A 20,773-nucleotide genomic window follows, 5' to 3' on the forward strand; every position below is an offset into this window, starting at 1 on the left:
AGGCGCCCGCCACCACGCCAAGCTAAGTTTTTGGATTTTCAGTAGAGATGGGAGAGATGAGGTTTCACCATGTTGGCCAGGCTGGTCTTAAACTCCTGACCTCAAGTGATCTGCCCGCCTCAGCCTCCCAACGTGCTGGGATTATAGGCGTGAGCCACCATGCCTGGCCGTAATGTTTTTTTGACAGATGCCCAATGAACACCCTGGGAATGAGATTCAAGAAGCCCTAATAGTGTCTGCTCTAATAACTCTAGTACATTGGCTCTAGGCTTATTCACCACTGAATAAATAAACATATTTATTCAGCACTGAGGAATTTACCGCAATGATGGGGACAGACAGAGTCCCTGACGTCATGAGGCTGATATGCTGTTGACAGAGGAAAACAACCAGCAGATCAATGGTTCAGGAAAGCAAGGCTTTTTAAAAAAATTTTTGAGACAGGGTCTTGCTCTGTTGCCAAGCTGGAGTGCAGTGGGCTGATCATGGCTCACTGCAGCCTCAACCTCCCAGGCTCGAATGATCCTCCCGCCTTGGCCTCCCAAGTATCTGGGACCCTGCCATGAAGCACCACACCTGGCTAATTTTTGTTGTTGTTGTTTTTTTTTTTTTTTGAGACGGAGTCTCGCTCTGCTGCCCAGGCTGGAGTGCAATGGCCGGATCTCAGCTCACTGCAAGCTCCGCCTCCCGGGTTCACGCCATTCTCCTGCCTCAGCCTCCCGAGTAGCTGGGACTACAGGCGCCCGCCACCTCGCCCGGCTAGTTTTTTGTATTTTTAAGTAGAGACGGGGTTTCACCGTGTTAGCCAGGATGGTCTTGATCTCCTGACCTCGTGATCCGCCCGTCTCGGCCTCCCAAAGTGCTGGGATTACAGGCTTGAGCCACCGCGCCCGGCCTTGTTGTTGTTGTTCTTTTCTTTTTTTTCCTTTTTTTTTTTTTTTTCTAGAGACTGGGTTTTGACACATTGCCCAGGTTGGTCTCTAGCTCCTGGCCTCAAGTGATCCTCCCACCTCATCCTCCTCAAAGGACATGTTTACAGGCATGAGCCCCCGCAGCCAGCCAAAACAAACAAAAAGTAATGTATACTTTGTGTTAGTAATATTGCATTGTATATTGAAAATTTGCCAAGAAAGTAGATTGTAGATACTCTCACTACACACACAGTTAATTATGGAAGGCAATGGATAGGTTAATTGCTTAACTGTCATAATTGGCTGGGCGTCGTGGCTCACACCTGTAATCCCAGCACTTTGGGAGGCCAAGGTGGGCGAATCACCTGAGGTCGGGAGTTCGAAATCAGCCTGACCAACATGGAGAAACCCCGTCTCTACTAAAAATACAAAAAAATTCGACAGGCACCATAGCGCATGCCTGTAATCCCAGCTAATCGGGAGGCTGAGGCATGAGAATCGCTTGAACCCAGGAGGCAGAGGCTGCGGTGAACCGAGATCTCACCATTGCACTTCAGCCTGGGCAACAAAAGCAAAACTCCTTCTCAAAAAAACAAAACAAAACAAAAAACTGTCATAATTATTTCACTGGGTACATGTATATCAAAAGAGCACGCTGTACGCCCTAAATACATAAAATAAAACAAACACATATTGTATTGTCAGGTAGTGATAAATCCTATCACTACCTGACAATACGGCAGTATGTGTTTTATTTTCTATATTACCTATATTTTACCTATGTGGTAAAATATTGGATAAAGAGGGGTAGGGGTAGGAGGTCCTGTTGGAGAGCATCGGTGCCCAATAAGGATTTGTAAGTATTTATTAAACAAAGAAAAGCAGAAAGTGGACGGTTGATTCACTCTTGGTGCAAGCCACCACGCTCGGCTAATTTTTGTATTTTTAGTAGAGACAGGGTTTCACCATATTTGTCAGGCTGGTCTCGAACTCCTGACTTAGTGATCCGCCCGCCTCAGCCTCTCAAAGTCCTGGGATTACAGGCGTGAGCCACCGCGTCCAGCTGATCTGGTTATTTTCAAAAGATTCCATGAGGTGGGTTTCTTCAGTTTACAGAGGAGAAAACTGAGGCATAGAAGGATAACCCAGTGAGTCCCAAAATAGAGATGGAAACTACAACCGACAAAGGGGACCCAGCGCTGAGGTCCCCGGAAATGATCATTTATGGGATTGGGGGGGGCGAAGCCAGGGCAGCGCTCGCTGACCTATGACGTCATCGGGACGTTAAGCATCTTAGCATCACCTGGAAGTACCCCCATTTCCCTTCCCGGACAGGTCCTCTGATAGTCGGCTAGGTTCTCAATCCAGCCTCTCATTGGTTAGTTGGTCTGTCATTCCACTTCATTCCTGCAGCCTTCCGCCCCGCCCTCTTAAGCTCGCCTCTAATAGGCTGTCGCGACCGTCACTTCAAAAAGGTCCGCATTCCTTCCGCCTTTCTCCAGGACACCGAGGGCGAGGAGGGTGGATACCAAGCGGCGCCCACCCTCAGAGCACTACTTCCATCTCTGATTGGCTCCGCTAGGTGCCAGTCGCTACCCCACCCGCCGCTGATAGGCCATTCAACGGCCGTTCTGCGCGGCGCCGGCTCCGCCCCCGTCGAGTGTTTGTGGTGGGGCTGCGGAGTTGCCGATCCCGCCGGAAGCGCCAGGACAATGGGGACCCGGGACGACGAGTACGACTACCTATTCAAAGGTGCGGCCGGTGGGGCACAGACGGGCTAGAGCGTTGCGGCGAGGCGGCGGGCAGACGGGCCAAGGCCGCGCTTCAGGCCGCTGGGCCCAGTCCGGAGCCCGGGGCTTGGGGCCCGGCGGGTCAGGCAGCCGGGAAGGCCGGGGCCGACCGGGCTCCATCAGCTTCGAGCTAGGATTCGCGGCCATGCGGAGCCAGAGGCCCGGAGAGACCTGGGGGACCCAGGATGCGCTGGGGCGGGGCTGGGGCCTAGCGGGGGTGGGGCCCGGAGCGGTGGGAGAGGCCGTTAGGGCGGGGCCTCCGGAGGGGGTGGAGCCTTCCCAGGATTTGGCGGGCCGGGCTGGGCTGAAAGCGTGGTTCGGAATGGGGGCGGGGTTTTAGAGGCGGGCTAAGGCTGATGGGTGTGACGAATAGGTGGGTTGGGCCTGGTAAGTGGGGGCGGGGCTCCACAAGGCCAGTCCTGATTGGGTCAGCATGTTTGGGGGTGGGGCCCGGGATAGGCGGGGCAGACAATGGGGGCTGGGCCGAGATGAGGGCCTGGGGGTGAGGTGTGTGGTGGTGGGAGTCTTGGATTGGGGTGCAGAGCTGGGATTGAGTGGAAAGGTACCCGTGTGTGCAGCAAGAATTCCATCTCTTCACTTAGCACTCTCAACGGCGCTAAGCCAGTACCTGCACTTTTCTGAGCACTTTACGCAAACGAACTTAAATCCTCACTGCAGCCCTTTGAGGTTGATATTAACCAGCCTCTCTTTTTACACATTGGGAAACTGAAGCCCAGAGTGACAAAGACACAGTTTATAAAGTGTTGGAGCCCGATTGAGCGCAGGCCACCTGTGGGCTTTACCACTTAGGAAGCGTGTCTTAAGGGGCTTGTGGCCAGCATCTGGGACTTGGGGTTGTTAGACCACCTTCTTCCAACGTGCGCACTGATGGCCGGGGCCCCAGCCAGCCTGTTGGAGGGTCTTCCCCGCCTGAGAGACTGAGGGGGCTCTAGGAACATCAAATAAAGCCTAGTCAGATCAGGCAGCCATTGCCCGGTCTGCTGGAAGAAACTGGAGTCCCTTGTTTCTCAGCTGAGCCTTCTATGCCCAGCTAGACTTTGGCCTAGTCGTCTGCCCTGGTTGCTGGGCTCCCTGGCTGACAATGGCAGCCCTTGAGGGTTAACCCCTGGATCCAAGGTGCCTTCACCCTGCAGCCTGCTCTATAAGGGCCTGCGTCCCACATCAGCTGTTGGTATCCTCGCCTCGCTGAGCCGTTCCTCCGAGCGTGCTCTGTGACTTGCACCAGGCCTAGCTGGGCCTTGCGTCTGGTCTCATCCAGCGTCTTGTGGTTGTGGGGAATGGGCAGAGGTCTCCCCACCTGAGCTGTCCGTGAAGCGAAAGCCTTCGGTGGAGAGGGAGAGGAAGTGTCTCTGCAAGACTCTGAAGTCGTCCTGCGGCACTGAGGGCTCTGGCAACTGCACACAGTTTGATATCACTGGTGGGTGAGGCTCTGTGGTTGGCAGGTGCCAGGCCCCAGGTCTCGCCCTCATGGCAGGAGGAAGCTTTGGAAGGGTTTTGGGGACTGGGATTCTAAGGGGCCATCTGGAGACAGGGGGACCAAACTTTGGGTTCTGCTGGGCGGGTGCCATCTCCACTCAGCCCTTCCTGAGGCAGCTGCTCTCAGGTCCTGGCTGGGCACCCACCCAGATGTGGCACTGCCAGGGCAGGGAGTGTTGCTCCCCACGTGCCCTGTCCAGGTTTCTGTGGTTATCCCCTGCTTGTTATTGTCGCCCTTTTGCTGTTTTAAATGACCCCAGCTCCGAGTGTTTGCCCAAGTCATGATTTTGCCCTTTGGGTTATTTCCTTGAAGTACATTCCCAGCAGAACAGTTACTGGGTCAGGAGCAACGGAGAGGCTGTGTGGTCCCGGGACCCGTCTGCAGAGACTGCCTTCTGGAAACACTGATCTAGCTCCTGCGGCAGCTGCCATTTGGCAGGCGGGCGGGCAGTGTGGGGGTGGGGGGGCCTGCCCTGCTGCCCTCCCCACACTGGCCTCCTTTTACTGAGTCTAAGCAGGTGCCCTGCTGACCTTCTCAAGCCAGTTGGTAGCAAAAATCTAACGCACAAGGTCAGCGTTTCCCAAACTGGTCATCTGCCGTCTCACCTTCACAGCTGTGCCTCATCAGAAGACCTCCTCTATTCTTTTTCAATATTTGTCTTTCTTTTTCTGTTTCCTTTCTTTCTTTTCTTTTCTTTTTTTTTTTGAGACAGAATTTCACTCTAGTCACCCAGGCTGGAGTGCAGTGGCGCAATCTTGGCTCACTGCCACCTCCGCCTCCCGGGTTCAAACGATTCTCCTGCCTCAGCCTCCCGAGTAGCTGGGATTACAGGCACCCACCACCATGCCTGGCTAATTTTTGTATTCTTAGTAGAGACGGGGTTTCACCATTTTGGCCAGGCTGGTCTCGAACTCCTGATCTCAGGTGATTCACCTGTCTCGGCCTCCCAAAGTGCTGGGATTACAGGCATGAGCCACCACACCTGGCCTCTGCCTTGTTTTTTTTTTTTTTTTTGGTGGCCACATCACGCACTGGCTCCCTTGACCTCAGCGGCCGAGGCCAGCAGATCCCCCGGGTGATGCCCTGTGTGCTGTTTGTTTTCCTCTGTGAATGTTCTTTCCTTCCCCCAGGAACGACACTGTTGATTTGTACCTAATTATAGAGCCTCACATTTATCCTCCTGACATTTTCTGCTTTTGCCATGGGCCATTTTCATAGCCTGCCACTAATTGCCGCAGGACCCCTGATTTCTTTTCTGATGGACTCGGGACTGTGGGGTCCACCATGGGTGTAGCTGTGTCCCCAAGGGCCACTGAGGCCCTCTCTGAGCCCTTCCCCTACCCTAGAGGCCCTGGAGGACATGGGTCGTGGGGGAAACGGGCCGCAGCTTCCCCAGGCCCTGTCCTCTGGGTCTTGTCCACCCCTCCCCTGCCCAAGGACAAGGTGGCTCCTGTCCCCAGGGAATGGGCTTGCCTGGTGCTTCCCTTTCTCTGCTGAGGCTCCAGAGGCAGCTCCCAGCCCTCAAGCCTGGGCAGACCCCCACAGTGGGCCTGCTGTTCCAGTTGCTGTTTGGGGACCCAAGCATACCATTTTCCCCGTTTAGAATAGGGGCCCCTCCAGTGCCGTAGCTCTGGACACCTCCCCAGAGAAAAGCTGAGACAAGAGTGGCCCCCAGCCCCTCGGATGCTTAGGACTGGCTTTCAGGGGAGGAGTGGGGCGCTGCTTGGCTCCAGCAGGCTCTGCCTGGAATTGGGGCCCATTCCCCTGAAGGGCCTCTCCATCTGCCTGAGCACTAGGGTCTGGGCCCCCAGGGCCACCACACTGTTACGGGGCAGGCCAGGGCACCCAGCACTTCTCAGAGGTGCCAGCTCTTTGTTTTTGCCAACTGGGCTTGCCTGCTCTGTCAGCCAAGTGGCGTGTCTGGGGTAGGGGGGTTGCTTGCCAGCCAGGGAAGCGACCAACTTCTGTGGAAATGCTGGGAGCTGTGTCCTCAAGGGCTCTTTATTTCCCCAAGACAACAGATTGCTTGTGTCCTAGACAATGACATGTTCATTCCCAGCCTGCATCCTGGACCAGCCCCGCCGCTGCCCCACTGGCCACCTCTGCATCGGGCACCCAGTGCCAGGGACTGGCTGGGCAGCTCAGCCTCTCTGCCATTCACCTGTTTTGTCGTCCAGGCTGGAATGCAGTGGCTTAGTCTCAGCTCACTGCAACCTCCGCCTCCCTGGCTCAAACGATTCTCCTGCCTCAGCCTCCCGAGTAGCTGAGACTACAGGTGCCCGCCACCATGCTGGGCTGATTTTTGTATTTTTAGTAGAGACGGGGTTTCGCCATGTTGGTCAGGCTGGTCTCGAACTCCTGAACTCAAGTGATCCACCTGCCTCGGCCTCCCAAAGTGCTGGGATTACAGGCGTGAGCCACTGTACCTGGCCTGCCATTTACCTGTTCAGTGGCCGTTTGGCCTTTGCTCTGACTTGGTCACTCCAGATTGAGTGTTCCCAGCTGTTCAGGGAGAATGATAATATTTACATCTGTCCCTGGGGCAGCCCTGAGAATGTGATCAGCTGAGGCAAGCAAAGCACTGGGGACCCAGCCTGGCCAAGGTGCTTGAGTGTTGGCAGCCCAGGGCAAAACTGATGGGACCAGGTGCCGTGGCTCACGCCTGGAATCCCAGCACTTTGGGAGGCTGAGGCGGGCAGATCACTTGAGGTCAGTAGTTCAAGACCAGCCTGGCCAACATGGCAAAACCCCAAAAATACAAAAATTAGCTGGGCATGGTGGTGCATGCCTGTAATCCCAACTACTCAGGAGGCTGAGGCAAGAGAATCACTTGAACCCGGGAGGCAGAGATTACAGTGAGCTGAGATCGCGTCAGTGCACTGCAGCCTGGGTAAGGGAGATTCTGTCTCAAAAAAACAACAAACAAACAAACAAAAAACTGATGAGGCTGAGGAGCCCCCAAGGCGGTACAGCTGGGGCAAGGCTGGGAAGGAAGTGAGAGTGTCAGGGGAATACCCAGGCAGGTCCTGAGTTTCCTATCTTGTTTCCTGAGGACGTGAGAACTGAGCAGACCTCCCTGGCCTTGATCAGGTTTCTGTAGCTGCCGTGGAAAGGAGGTTAAGATTGGTGGTGTGGATGGGGGTCCTCACAGTGAGTCCAGCCTGGTCCGCGGTGGCCTGGGAGCCCATTCTCATCCCTACTGGTTTGGTCCGGAGGCCTTGGACCACATACCCACATTCACTCCACCTCTTGCCGTCTTTCTCTTTTTTTTTTTTTTTTTTTGAGATGGAGTCTCGCTGTTGTTGCCCAGGTTGGAGTGCAGTGGCACGATCCTGGCTCACTGCAACCTCCGCCTCCCGGGTTCAAATGATTCTCCTGCCTCAGCCTCCCAAGTAGCTGGGACTAGAGATGCTCACCGCCACACCCGGCTAATTTTTGTATTTTTCGTAGAGACGGAGTTTTACCATGTTAGTCAGGTTGGTCTTGAACTCCTGACCTCAAATGATCCGCCTGCCTCGGCCTCCCCAAGTGCTGTGATTACAGGTGTGAGCCACTGTACCCGGCCATCTTTCCATCTTTCTCTGAAGTCCACTGGGTAGCCCTGTGCTGAGCACCCATGGAGATGTAAGAGAATGCTGGCCCTGTTGTCTTAGGTCTTGCAGGCCAGTCCAAGCAGCAGTCTTTGGGGAGAAGAGAGGTCTGAACCAAGGGGTCTTGAAGGATGAGTAGGAGTTTGCCGGCTGCCCCAGGTGGACAGGCTGCCCCACGCGGTAGGAGCTGGGGTGCCCAGAGCCTCAATGCCCACCCCATAAGGCAGAATCATGACTCCCGAGCCACGTGTTGGGGTTTGGGGTGGGACAGCGAGTGTGGCAGTAAGTTGGGAAGGAAGAACTTGGACTGTGGATGCGGAAGACCTGAGTTCAAATCCTGCCTGGCTCACTTCCCAGGCGGTGGCTCCAGACAAGACCCTTGGGGGGCACCGTTGGGAGGTGGGGGCGAGCCCACAAACATGCATGGCTTCAGGATCCTGCTCTGCCCCACACCCCGTTCCCCATCCGAGCCTCAGTTTCCTCATCTGTAAAAGTGGGCTACATGAGGCTTCTGTGAAGTAATGCACACCAAGAGCTTTGTTAGCACAGACTCATCAAATATTCTTCGTGTTCTTTTTATTCTTGCCTTCCAAGCAGCCAACCAGAGAGGGTACCAGGTGGGATTGTAGGGGGCGGCCTGATCCTGCCCTCCTCACCTGTGGCCCAAGGGTGGTGACCTGGCATCCTCCAGGTATGCGGCAGGGGGTGGGCCCAGGAGGTTCAGCCAGCCTCTTTGGCGTTTTGTTTGTTCATTTGACAGACATTTCCTTTTTCTTTTTTTTTCTTTATTTTTTTGTTTGAGACGGAGTCTTGCTCTTTTGCCCAGGCTGGAGTGCAGTGGCGCTATCTCACCTTACTGCAAGCTCCGCCTCCCGGGTTCACGCCATTCTCCTGCCTCAGCCTCCCGAGTAGCTGGGACTACAGGCGCCTGCCACCACGCCCGGCTAATTTTTTGTATTTTTCAGTAGAGACGGAGTTTCACCATATTAGCCAGGATGGTCTCAAGCTCCTGACCTCATGATCCCCCCGCCTCAGCCTCCCAAAGTGCTAGGATTGCGGGCGTGAGCCACCGCACCCGGCCATTTGACAGACATTTTCTTGGGTGTTTATTGTGTGCCAGGCACTGTGCCAGGACCTGATTCCTGCCCTTGGGGCAGACTGGCAAAAAGTAAATGCCACCTGACAGGTGAGAGAGTGGCAAGAGTGATGGAGGAAGAGCTGGGCCAGGGAAAAGGGTAACTCAGAGAGTAGGGTTTTACTAGCATAGCAGGGAGGGCCTTCTTGGCCAAGTGGCATTTAAGGGGTCACACAAAGGGGATAAGGGAGGGAGCAGGTTGGTGCCTGGAGAAGAGCGTTTCTGGCAGAAAGAGCAGCCGGTGCAAAGGCCCCGAGGCAGGATCGCACCTGGCGTGTTGGGGAAACAGCATGGAGGCCTGTGTGGCTGGAGCAGAGTGAACCAGGGGGCGAGAGGGAGGAGGGGAGGGCCTGTGGGCAGTGGGGAGGATTGGGGCTTTTCCCCTGCAGGAGGTGGGAGCCACGGAGGCTTGTTTGCAGGGGGAGAGAGGTGCCCCGGCTCAGCACTCACGGGTGCCCTCTGGTGGCTGCTGCAGGAGGCCAGCCTTTTGGTTGGTGATGAGGGTGAACACAGGGACCCCACAGACAATACCTTCCAGGGTCTGAGAGTCTGGAATGGAATTGCCCAGGGAGACATGGCGAGATGCACCCCTCATCCTCCCTTCTCTTGGATCTGTTTTGGATGTGCTGAAGGATTGACTCTGAGATGCAAGAGCAAGGAAGGAGTCAAGAATGACTCCAGGTTTTGGCACGAGTGCCTAGTAGGACCAAGCCCCAGTTAACCAAGATAAGGAGGGTAGGTGAGGGGTGGGTGAGCAGGCTTAGGGAGTGAGTGGGAGCTCAGCTCTGCTCTACTGGGTGTGAGGGGACTGGGGCCCCAGAGGAGACAGGAAGGAGACAATGGGCACGCCAGTCTGGGCTTCTAGGGAGAGAGGTAATATAGGAGTTACCAGCCCATGGCGGGTGTTTACAGCCATGAGCCTGGATGGGGTCACCTGGGGACTGGGTGAGGACAGAGGTGCCTGTCCTGAGGCTCCCTGAGGTTCGAAAGTGGAGTGGGAGACTGAGTGGGAGTGACTGTGAGGAGGGGAGTCGGGGTGTGGAGCCCCTGAAGGCAGGGAAGGAGGGAGAGCTTGCTGAGTGCCTGCTGCATGGGCCCGGGGGTGTGGGGGTGGCTGAGGCTGACTTTGACTGTGGGGGCGAAAGCATGCTTGGTTTGAGTTCTAGGACTGGGGGACAGGAAGTGGAATGATTGAGTGTAGACGATACCTTCCAGCGGGTTTGGAGTCCGGAGACGAGAGAATCGGGCAGTGCCCGGGGCAGGCAGTGGGATCAGGAGAGAATGTTTTCTAGGGAGAGAATTCCAAGCGTGTAGGTACAGCCCCACAGTGTGGCCAGGGGAAGGGCAGAGGAGGGCTGCCTGGTGAGCTCCAGGGCCTGCTCCCTCAATGTGGCAGGGGTTCCGGGTGGGGCCGGTGGACCTCTGTGTCAGCCAGGACTCAGCCTGGCTGCCTGCACCTCCCCGAGCTCAGGAGGAGCAGCCATGCCCATCTCTGCCTGGACAGGGAAGTCTCATCCTCAGTGGATGCCCCCCAACTGCTTGGGATCAGGGGTGACCAAGCCACTGAGCCAACTCACCTTCAGGTGCCAGGGCCCAAGGCCCACGTTTGGGGGTCCCCGGGGCTTCTGGCCGGGGCGTCTGGTTGGCTGTATTCAAGTGCACGCACACACACCGATCTCCCCCGCATGGAATGTTCTGGTCTGGGGACAGACCACCCAGGCCCCACCCCAGAGCCTGGGGCGGCTGGGCCCATAGGGACAGTGCTTCCGTGGCTGAGACAGGAAACGCTTTACAGGGCGGCTCACCCCTGGCCTGACCAGCCGGCACCTGCTCTGCTCAGGGACGCGTTCCTCATGCCCCTTGGCCAGCATGAGACAGGCCTGCTGCACACCCCGTGTCGACTGGGCTCAGGCCCCCTGTCCCTGGGTGGTGTTGCCCACAAACCCTCATCTCCCTCCTGTCCATGCTGCACTGACTCCTTTCTGGGCCAGGGTTTGCATCTCGCCAAGCTGCTCTGCTGCGCACCCACCTCCTGGGACAATGCATACCTGTGATGGAGCCTTGTGAAGAGCTGTGCACACGCGTGGACTGCCACGCAGACTGCCCCTTGAATGAGGACTTGGCCTTGGCTGGAGCTCCCTGCAGCTCAGCAGGGGACCTGACCCTGGGGACGGGGGTGGTGGGAGGTGGCTGCAGGCTCTTTCCTCCAGGCTGCGTCCTCAGGTCATATTCCTGTTCCCCACTCAGCCCTCTGTGCCGAAGCTGGATGTGGGTTTGCTGCACCAGAAGAGGTGGGAGTTGAGGTGGGGGTAGCTCCTCATGTCCTGTCACTTACATACCTGGAGCAGTGACCCTTCCCATGCCCTGACCAGAAACCACAACAACCGTGACAGCTGCCCACTCATGTCCCTTCCTGTGCAATGCCTGCTCTTTTTGTGGAGGGAGACAGAATCTCTGTTGCCCAGGCTGGAGTGCACTGATGCGATCTCGGCTCACTGCAACCTCCACCTCCAGGGCTAAAGCCAGTCTCCTGCCTCAGCCTCCTGAGTAACTGGGGCTACAGTAGCCACCACGCCCGGCTAATTTTCTTTTTTTTGAGATGGAGTCTCGCTCTGTCACCCAGGCTGGAGTGCAGTGGCATGATCTTGGCTCACTGCAAGCTCCGCCTCCTGGGTTCACCCCATTCTCCTGCCTCAGCCTCCCAAGTAGCTGGGACTACAGGCGCCTGCTACTATGCCCAGCTAATTTTATTGTATTTTTAGTAGAGATGAGGTTTCACCATGTTAGCCAGGATGGTTTCGATCTCCTGACCTCGTGATCCGCCCGCCTCGGCCTTTCAAAGTGCTGGGATTTCAGGCGTGAGCCACTGTGCCCGGCTAATTTTTGTATTTTTTATAGAGGTGGATTTCACCATGTTGGCCAGGCTGGTCTTGAACTCCTGACCTCAAGTGATCCACCCACCTCGGCCTCTCAAAGCACTGGGATTACAGGCGGAGCCACCATGCCTGGCCATGCCTGCTCTTACTTCCTCCTCCTGTGACTGCCTCCCTGTTCACACATTTGGAAAAAGTCCAGAGATGAAGTGATTTGCCCAAGGTCACCCCGCTCAGGAGCCCTCTCAAGCTGTGTCTGGCTGCCCAGCCACCAGGCTGCAGGTGGAGACTCAGGGTTGGTGGATCTCGAGCTGCTCTGCCTACCTGGCTGCCTGGGTCCCCATGCCCCAGCTGGGAAAGCCCTGCTCTGAGGACCAGAGACAGGCGGGCGTTGTGCTATCCGCAGTGGCTGTTTCTGGAAGGCAGGAGCCGCCCTTCACTTCTGCACCACTTAGCACGGTGCCTGCAGGCTCCGGGCTCCAGGCATCTCCGACTCCTCCACACCGTTGGCAGCTGTGGTGGTGCAGCACCCAGGGAACCGGCAGGAAGGTTGTGGGGGCGGTCGTGGGTGGAGCATGGGGACTCACAGAACCTCGCCTCCCCGCCCAGTGGTGCTCATCGGGGACTCGGGCGTGGGCAAGAGCAACCTGCTGTCGCGCTTCACCCGCAACGAGTTCAACCTGGAGAGCAAGAGCACCATCGGCGTGGAGTTCGCCACCCGCAGCATCCAGGTGGACGGCAAGACCATCAAGGCGCAGATCTGGGACACCGCCGGCCAGGAGCGCTACCGCGCCATCACCTCCGCGTGCGTGTCGGCAGCCTGGGCAGGGACGCTGAGATTCGGGGGCGTGGGCATGCGGCGCGTGGGCTTGGAAGGATGTGTAGGAGTTGGGCAGGAGAAGGGGAGAGTGTGCTCCCAAGAGCAGGGAGTGAGGCTGGAAGAACACCTGAGCCATGCGCCGTGGGGCCCTCAGGCAGACCATCATCCAGCCTTGGCCACGCCAGGGTATCTCTGGGTTCTCTGGGTACCAAGTGCAGTGAGGACTTGGCTCGGGCCACTCCGCCTTGCCGCTGCCCCTGGCCAGCCAGCTTCCCAGCCTTCCTCCTCCCTCAGCAACCCTGCTCACTGGGGCCCACACCCCTTCTATCCTCCCACCCAGGCCTGGCCCTCCTTCCCTGCAAAGGCTTCCCAGCCATCAGGACCCACTCAGCTGCCTTTTTCTGGACCCCTCCCAAGCCCCCCAGTCATTCCTACCACCATTGTGTTTAGATCCTCTGCGCTCCCTCCCATCCCCTTCATCCCTCAGGTGCATCTGGTCTGTCACCTCCTGTTGTTTTTTTTTTTTTTGAGATGGAGTTTCGCTCTTGTCGCCCAGGCTGGAGTGCACTGGTGCAATCTCAGCTCACTGCAACCTCCGCCTCCTGGGTTCAAGCAATTCTCCTGCCTCAGCCTCCTGAGTAGCTGGAATTATAGGCACATGCCACTGCACCAGGCTAATTTTGTATTTTTAGTAGAGACAGGGTTTCTCCATATTGGTCAAGCTGGTCTCAAACTCCTGACCTCAGGTGATCCGCCCGCCTCAGCCTCCCAAAGTGCTGGGATTACAAGTGTGAGCCACCATGCCTGGCTGTTGCCACCTCTTTTTTGGAGATAGACAGGGTCTTGCTCTGTCACCCAGGCTGGAGTGCAGTGCCACAATTGCAGCTCACTGCCCCTCGACCTGCCAGGCTCAAGCGATTCTCTTGCCTCAGCCACCTGAGTAACTGGGGCTACAGGTGTGTGCCAGCATGCCTGGCTTATTTTATTTTATTTATTGATTGATTTTATTTTTTTGAGATAGAGTCTCACTCTGTCACCCAGGCTGGAGTGCAGTGTCACGATCTTGGCTCACTGCAACCTCCGCCCCCCAGGGTTCAAGTGATTCTCCTGCCTCAGCCTCCCAAGTAGCTGGGATTACAGGTGCCTGCCACCACATCTGGCTAATTTTTGTATTTTTAGTAGAGACAGGGTTTCACCATCTTGGCCAGGCTGGTCTTGAACTCCTGACCTCTTGAGCCACAACGCCCGGCCTATTTATTTATTTACTTTTAAAGACAAAGTCTTGCTCTGTTGCCCAGGTTGGCGTGCAGTGGTGTGATCATAGCTCACTGCAGCCTTGAACTCCTCCTGGGTTCAAGCGATCCTCCCACCTCAGCCACCTCAGCCTCCCAAAGTGCTGAGAGTGGATGTCTGTCTCCTCAGTGGGCTGAGCCTGGCCCAGCATGGTAGGCAGTGGCCTTTTCTCTGCACTGCTGCTGTTTCCTTCTCCCTATCCCCCACTTTTTTTTTTTTTTGAAAAGGATCTCGCTCTGTCCCCCTGGCTGGAGTGCAGTGGCGTGATCTTGGCTTACTGAAAGCTCGACCTTCCAGGCTCAAGTGATCCTCCCACTCAGCCTCCTGAGTAGCTGGGATTACAGGCACATGCCACCACACCCAGCTAATTTTTGTATTTTTCTAGTAGAGATGGGGTTTCACCATGTTGCCCAGGCTGGTCTGAAACTCCCAGCCTCAAGTGATCCACCCACCTCAGCCTCCCAAAGTGCTGGGATTACAGGCGTGAACCACCACACCCAACCCCTTCCCTTTTTTTGATGACCTCATGGTATCTTCTATCTCCAGATCCCAAACTCCCTCCTCAGGCCCCCCCATTTCAGAGCTGGATCCAGGGAGCAGCGCTGGGGCCTCCAGATACACACCCTTCCCTTGAGGCCACAATGGCTGCCCCTTGGCTCGGCCCTGGGCGACCCACCCTGGGCGTGACATGTGCTGTTATCCTGTGAGGCCGCCACTGCCCACAGTCGTCCTCCAGAGAGGCTCACGGGCCCCTGATCCCGCAGGTACTACCGAGGCGCAGTGGGCGCCCTGCTGGTGTATGACATCGCCAAGCACCTGACCTATGAGAACGTGGAGCGCTGGCTGAAGGAGCTTCGGGACCACGCAGACAGCAACATTGTCATCATGCTGGTGGGCAACAAGAGTGACCTGCGCCATCTGCGGGCCGTGCCCACTGACGAGGCCCGCGCCTTCGCAGGTGAGCAGATGGAGACACGGGCTCCAGAGAGGTGTCTGGAAGGCACAGCCCTGGCCTCCCTTCCCTGAGGAGTGGCCCTGGGATGGGCCAGGTGGGTGGCCGGGGTCCCTGAGAGCATGTGGGAGCCTGTCACCCCACCACCCCACTCACCTAGGCAGTATTCTTTGTTCCAGAAAAGAACAACTTGTCCTTCATCGAGACCTCAGCCTTGGATTCCACCAACGTAGAGGAAGCGTTCAAGAACATCCTCACAGGTGGCTGGGGGCCGGCTGGGTGTGGGGAGGGTACCAGCCAGGCAGGGTGGAACACGGCCTCTGAACCTTCACTTGTTTTGTTCGTTTTTTGATTTTTTTCTTTCTTTTTTTTTTTTTTTCTGACGGGGCGGGGTGGAGTCTTGCTCTTTTGCCCAGGCTGGAGTGCAGTGGCCGGATCTCAGCTCACTGCAAGCTCTGCCTCCCGGGTTCCCGCCATTCTCCTGCCTCAGCCTCCTGAGTAGCTGGGACTACAGGCGCCCGCCACCACGCCCGGCTAATTTTTTGTATTTTTAGTAGAGACGGGGTTTCACTGTGGTCTCGATCTCCTGACCTTGTGATCCGCCCGCCTCGGCCTCCCAAAGTGCTGGGATTACAGGCTTGAGCCACCGCGCCTGGCCTTGTTCGTTTTTTGATTTTTTTCTTTCTTTTTTTTTTTTTTCTGACGGGGCAGGGTGGAGTCTTGCTCTTTTGCCCAGGCTGGAGTGCAGTGGCTCAATCTCAGCTTATTGCAACCTCTACCTCCCAGGTTCAAACGATTCTCCTGCCTCAGCCTCCTGAGTAGCAGGGATTACAGGTGCATGCCACAGGCTTGGCTCATTTTTGTAATTTTCAGTACAGACGGGATTTCACCATGGTGGCCAGGCTGGTGGTCTCCAACTCCTGGGCTCAAGTGATCCACCTGCCTCAGCCTCCCAGAGTGCTGGGATTACAGGTGTGAGCCAATGCACGTGGCCTGTTTGTTTGACTTTTTTTCTACTAGTGCGCCTAACCTTTGCTTGTTAACCAGTGCGCCAGCAAGGGCTAGACCAGGTCTACCCTTGCTGGCACTGGGACACAGAGACCCCCTGGCCCCAGTTCCTGGGGACGGGCCCTGCCTTAACTCTTGGCGCTGCGGGGAGGCGGGTAGCCTCAGGCACCTGGAGCCTTTTGGCTTCTGGGAGTTTACCTCTGAGGGAGGAGGGCCCTTCTGATCTTAGGGAGCCAGCGGCCTGGGCTGGCTGTGACCAGATGTGGGTCCTGCCCTGACTGGGTGTGCAGCCCCTGTCCTTGTTACCTGATGTGATGGGGGCCCCCGTGGGGGTCTGAAGAAGGGTTCTGGAGTCCTGCAGGGAGGGGTCCCCCTCTGGCAGGCAGGGCACATGCTGGCTCACCCCACGTCCCCCTGTATCCCCTTCGCAGAGATCTACCGCATCGTGTCTCAGAAACAGATTGCAGACCGCGCTGCCCACGACGAGTCCCCGGGGAACAACGTGGTGGACATCAGCGTGCCGCCCACCACGGACGGACAGAAGCCCAACAAGCTGCAGTGCTGCCAGAACCTGTGACCCCCGCGCCTCCGCCCAGCGTGCGTGCACGTCCTCCGCCCGCCCCCGCCACGGTGTCCTCCGGCCCCTCCCTGCTGTCCCTCTGTGGCCGGCTCGCTCCAGCCCTCCCAGTGAGCTCTGCACGGCCCGGCCGGGGCCCAGGAAGGACAGGAGCCAGTGCTACCCCCGTCCTGCCCGGGGAAAAGCTAGAAGCCCCGGTTTGCTGCACCCATGAAACTCGGGTCCCCGCCGACATCTTGGCGGGGTTGCGGGGGGGACGGCAGGATGGACCGGGCTGGCCAGAGGTGAGGAGGACGGGCGGACGGCGCCGCCTTCTCCCCTTTTCCTCGGCCGACTCCAGGGAGCGATTGCCTCCCTCCCTCTGTGGCTGGGTGGCCCAACCAGCCCGTCGTCCCCACCCAGAACCCTGCTCTGGGCCAAAGCCCGAAGAACCAGGCAGTGGGGACCGGGGCAGGCGGACCCCCCGGGCTCTTAGCGCCCACCCGCTCCTCAGCGCACAGCAGCTCGCACAGGCCTCTCCACCTCTGCCTGTTGATCGATGCAGGGAGAAGCCCGTCCCCACCTCCCCTGTCCCCTCTCCTCTCCCCACTCCCTTCTCCTGCACGCAGCGCGCCCGCCCTCTCGGCCCTCCCTGTCCCCCTCCTCTGTCTCGTCTCCCCATCTGGTCTGGAACCTGTTTGCAAGTGAAGCAATATTTCCGTGTTTTGTATATACAACCGCTCTTGTAGCCTTTGGTTTTTGTTAATGTAGAGAAACACAGATTCTTTATACACTTTGTAAGATTTACGCCAAACCCCAGCTCTCGATCTCTTCTTCTCCCTGTGGCCCCTGCACTGTTGCCCCGTTCCCGTCACCCTGCCCATCATTGAAATGTATAATCTGACTTCCTGTACAGAAACCTGCCGCTGCGCCTCTGTCGTCTTTCTTTCCGCCAGGCGCCAGCTCCTGGGCCGAAGCCTCTCTCGCTGCACGTTCCCCAATGCAGGCCGGACCCCCCAATCTCCCCGGCCCACCCCACACGGAGCGAGAGGACCCCAGCACCTGCCAAGGGCAGCGTGGAAGCCCCGTGGGCCCAGCGCGGTTGGGTGCGCCCTCGCCAAGCTGCCCCTGTGCCAGGGAAGGAGGGAAGGCTGCCGCTTGTTTTTGACCTTAAACTCCCATGTCCCAGGACCCCAGGCCTGCGGGCGCCCCCTGGTGGGGACAGGAGCCAAGGGCAGTGGCCAGGATTCATCACTGTCTCCTGCCAGGGCCGCCCCTTCCCTGGGGTCCTGACGAGGGTGACTTGCCCAGTGGATGTTGGTGATGCCAGCTGTCTCCACCCTAGACTGACACTGGAGGAGGGCCCAGTGGGGAAATGCCAGGGGCAGCAAAGTGTGTGGCACGGAGTTCCTCTTCCCAGGATCCAGCGTCTCCCTCCGCCTCACCCCGCAGTGAACTTGGGACCAGGGTGAGCTGCCAGCAGCTGTCCAAAAGCTCCAGCCTCTAGCTGAAGAGGCTACCCACACCCTAGAGACCCTGGGGACCCATGAGAGAGGAGAGCACCATTCCCTCTTGATTCTAGACTCTGGCTGCCCTGCCTGGAGGGATAGGGGATCGCAGACACCTTTTCCCAGAGCTCCAGGCCGCTGGGAGCTGTTTAGACCCGGGAGCTGGAGTGAGCCAAGGTGTGCGCTCCAGGCCCAGGGAGCAGCCTGGCACAGAGCTGACTGGCAGAATTGGAGGGGAGGCACCCTGGGCTCCAGGGCCCATTCAAACAGACCCCAGGGACATGGATTCCCCTGGGTTTGGGCAGGGTGGGTCATGTGGTGGACAGAGGCATTGGGTGCTAAGCAAGAAAGCACCTTGAGTTTTTGTTTGTTTGTTTGTTGAGACCGAGTTTTGCTCGTTACCCAGGCTGGAGTGCAATGGCACGATCTTGGCTCACCATAACCTCCACCTCGTGGGTTCAAGCGATTCTCCTGCCTCAGCCTCCTGAGTAGCTGAGATTGCAGGCATGTGCTACCATGCCCAGCTAATTTTTTTGTATTTATTCCCAACCTCAGGTAATCCACCCGCCTCGGGCTCCCAAAGTGCTGGGATTACAGGCGTGAGCCACCGTGCCTGGCCCTGTTTGTTTGTTTGTTTTGAGACAGAGTCTTGCTCTGTCACCTAGGCTGGAGTGCAGCAGCGTTATCTCGGCTCACGGCAACCTCAGCCTCCCAGGTTCAAGGGATTCTCTTGCCTCAGCTTCTGGAGTAGCTGGGATTATAGGCACGCGCCACCACACCTGGCTTATTTTTGTATTTTTAGTAGAGATGGAGTTTCGCCATGTTGGCCAGGCTGGTCTCGAACTCCTAACCTCAGATGATCTACCCGCCTCGGCCTCCCAAAGTGCTGAGATTATAGGCGTGAGCTACCGTGCCTGGCCTTAGCACCTTGAATTTCAAGCAGTCAAAAGATCAACAAATATTTCTCCAGCCTCCACTATCTGCTAGGCTTGAGGTGGGGACTGACTGATGTACTCCATGTCCTCTTAAGAGTCAGAGGCCAGCAATGCCAGTTTAATTACTCTGATTTCAGTGATTTAATAAGCACATCATGCTCACTCTGCCAGACTCTGTTCTTAAATCTTTTATTATTATGGTAACATTTACATAACATAAAACTTACCTTTTTTTTCTTTTTATTTTTTTGAGACGGAGTTTCACTCTTTGTTGCCCAGACTGGAAGTGCAATGGCGCAATCTTGGCTCACCGCAACCTCTGCCTCCCGGGTTCAAGTGATTCTCCTGCCTCAGCCTCCCGAGTAGCTGGGATGACAGGCACGTGCCACCATGCTCAGCTAATTCTGTATTTTTAGTGGAGACAGGGCTCCTCCATGTTGGTCAGGCTGGTCTCGAACTCCTGACCTCAGGTGATCTGCCCACCTCAGCCTCCCAAAGGGCGGGGATTACAGGCATGAGCCACCGCGCCTGGCCTTTTTTTTTTTTTTTTTTTTAGACGGGGTCTCCCTCTGTCACCCAGGCTGGAGTGCAGTAGCATGATCTCGGCTCACTGCAGCCTCCACCTCCCAGGCTCAAGCCATCCTCCCACCTCAGCCTCCCAAGTAGCTAGAACTACAGGCACATGCCAGGACGCCTCACTAATTTTTGTATTTTTTTGTAGAGGCGGGGTTTCACTATGTTGCCAGGCTGGTCTTGAACTCCTGGGCCCAAGCAATCTGCCCACCTCAGCCTCTCAAAATGTTGGGATTACAGGCATGAGCCACTATGCCTGGCCCATATGGCAATTCTAAGTTTACGTGCCCAACTCATATGGCGATTCTACATGTACTTTTCTTAGGGACCGTGTTAAATCTTTCACACATCATTATTTGTTATTTGCAACAACCCAAGGAGATGGGCATAATATACTGGCCCCTTTTACAGAAGTTAAGCGATTCCCCTAAGGTCCCACAATTCGTAAGATGCAAACAGGTTTCAAACCCAGAACTGTGTGTGTCACCGCTAAGTTATGAGGCTTTTCCCAGAATTTATTGTGTACCAGCTGTGAGCCAGAAAACTCTAAGAAGTGGATAAAAGGCCTAGATAAAAGTCTGGGAAGACGGTCGGGCACGGTGGTGTGACCTGTAGTCCCAGCTACTCTGGGTCTGAGACAGAAGAATTTTTTTTTTTTTTTTTTTTTTTTGAGACAGAGCCTTGCTCTGTTGCCCAGGCTGGAGTGCAGTGGCTTGATTTCCGCTCACTGCAACCTCCGCCTCCTGAGTTTAAGCAATTCTCCTGCTTCAGCCTCCTGAGTAGCTGGGATTATAGGCGCATGCCACCACACCTGGCTGATTTTTTTTTTTGGTAGAGACGGGGTTTCAATGTGTTAGCCAGAATGGTCTCTATCTCCTGACCTCATGATCTGCCCACCTTGGGCTCCGAAAGTGCTGGGATTACAGGCGTGAGCCACCGCGCCTGGGCAACAGGAGAATTTCTAGTAGAAACTGCCAATGAAAAAGAGAGAGAGAAGGATCACTTGAACCCAAGAGTTAACAGTCCAACCAGGGCAACATAGCAAGACTCAGTCTCTAAAAAAATAATAAAGAAACACTGAGAGCATGGCTCATGTCTGTAATTACTGCACTTTGGGAGACCAAGGCGGGCAGATTGCATGAGCCCGGCAATGCAAGACCAGCCTGGGCAACATGATGAAACCACGTTTCTACGAAAAATACAAAAATTAGCCAGGCATGGTGGCACACACCTACTTGGGAGGCGGAGATGGGAAGATCAGTTGAGTCAGGGAGGTAGAGGCTGCAGTGAGCTGTGATCACACCTCTGCACTCCAGCCTGGGCAACAGAGG

General features: G+C 56.4%; 1 protein-coding gene and 1 long non-coding RNA gene across 2 annotated transcripts; one reads left to right on the forward strand and one right to left on the reverse strand.

Annotated features, from left to right (window-relative positions):
• Positions 1-1,758: 1,758 nt before the first annotated feature.
• LOC139360525 (uncharacterized) lies at positions 1,759-2,425 on the reverse strand. Its single transcript, XR_011617932.1, has 2 exons — positions 2,177-2,425; positions 1,759-2,036 (listed from the first exon to the last, which is right to left on the reverse strand). It is a non-coding gene; the product is annotated as an uncharacterized lncRNA (long non-coding RNA).
• Positions 2,426-2,504: 79 nt separating this feature from the next.
• Positions 2,505-17,345, forward strand: LOC105482838 (RAB11B, member RAS oncogene family). Its single transcript, XM_011743238.2, has 5 exons — positions 2,505-2,663; positions 12,407-12,602; positions 14,675-14,868; positions 15,042-15,122; positions 16,302-17,345. Exons 1-5 carry the CDS (start codon positions 2,624-2,626, stop codon positions 16,445-16,447), a joined length of 657 nt encoding a protein of 218 aa, XP_011741540.1. The 5' UTR covers positions 2,505-2,623; the 3' UTR covers positions 16,448-17,345.
• The last annotated feature ends 3,428 nt before the right edge of the window (positions 17,346-20,773 follow it).

This window comes from Macaca nemestrina, chromosome 20 (assembly GCF_043159975.1).
Source record: "Macaca nemestrina isolate mMacNem1 chromosome 20, mMacNem.hap1, whole genome shotgun sequence".
In the NCBI taxonomy this organism is placed as follows: domain Eukaryota; kingdom Metazoa; phylum Chordata; class Mammalia; order Primates; family Cercopithecidae; genus Macaca; species Macaca nemestrina.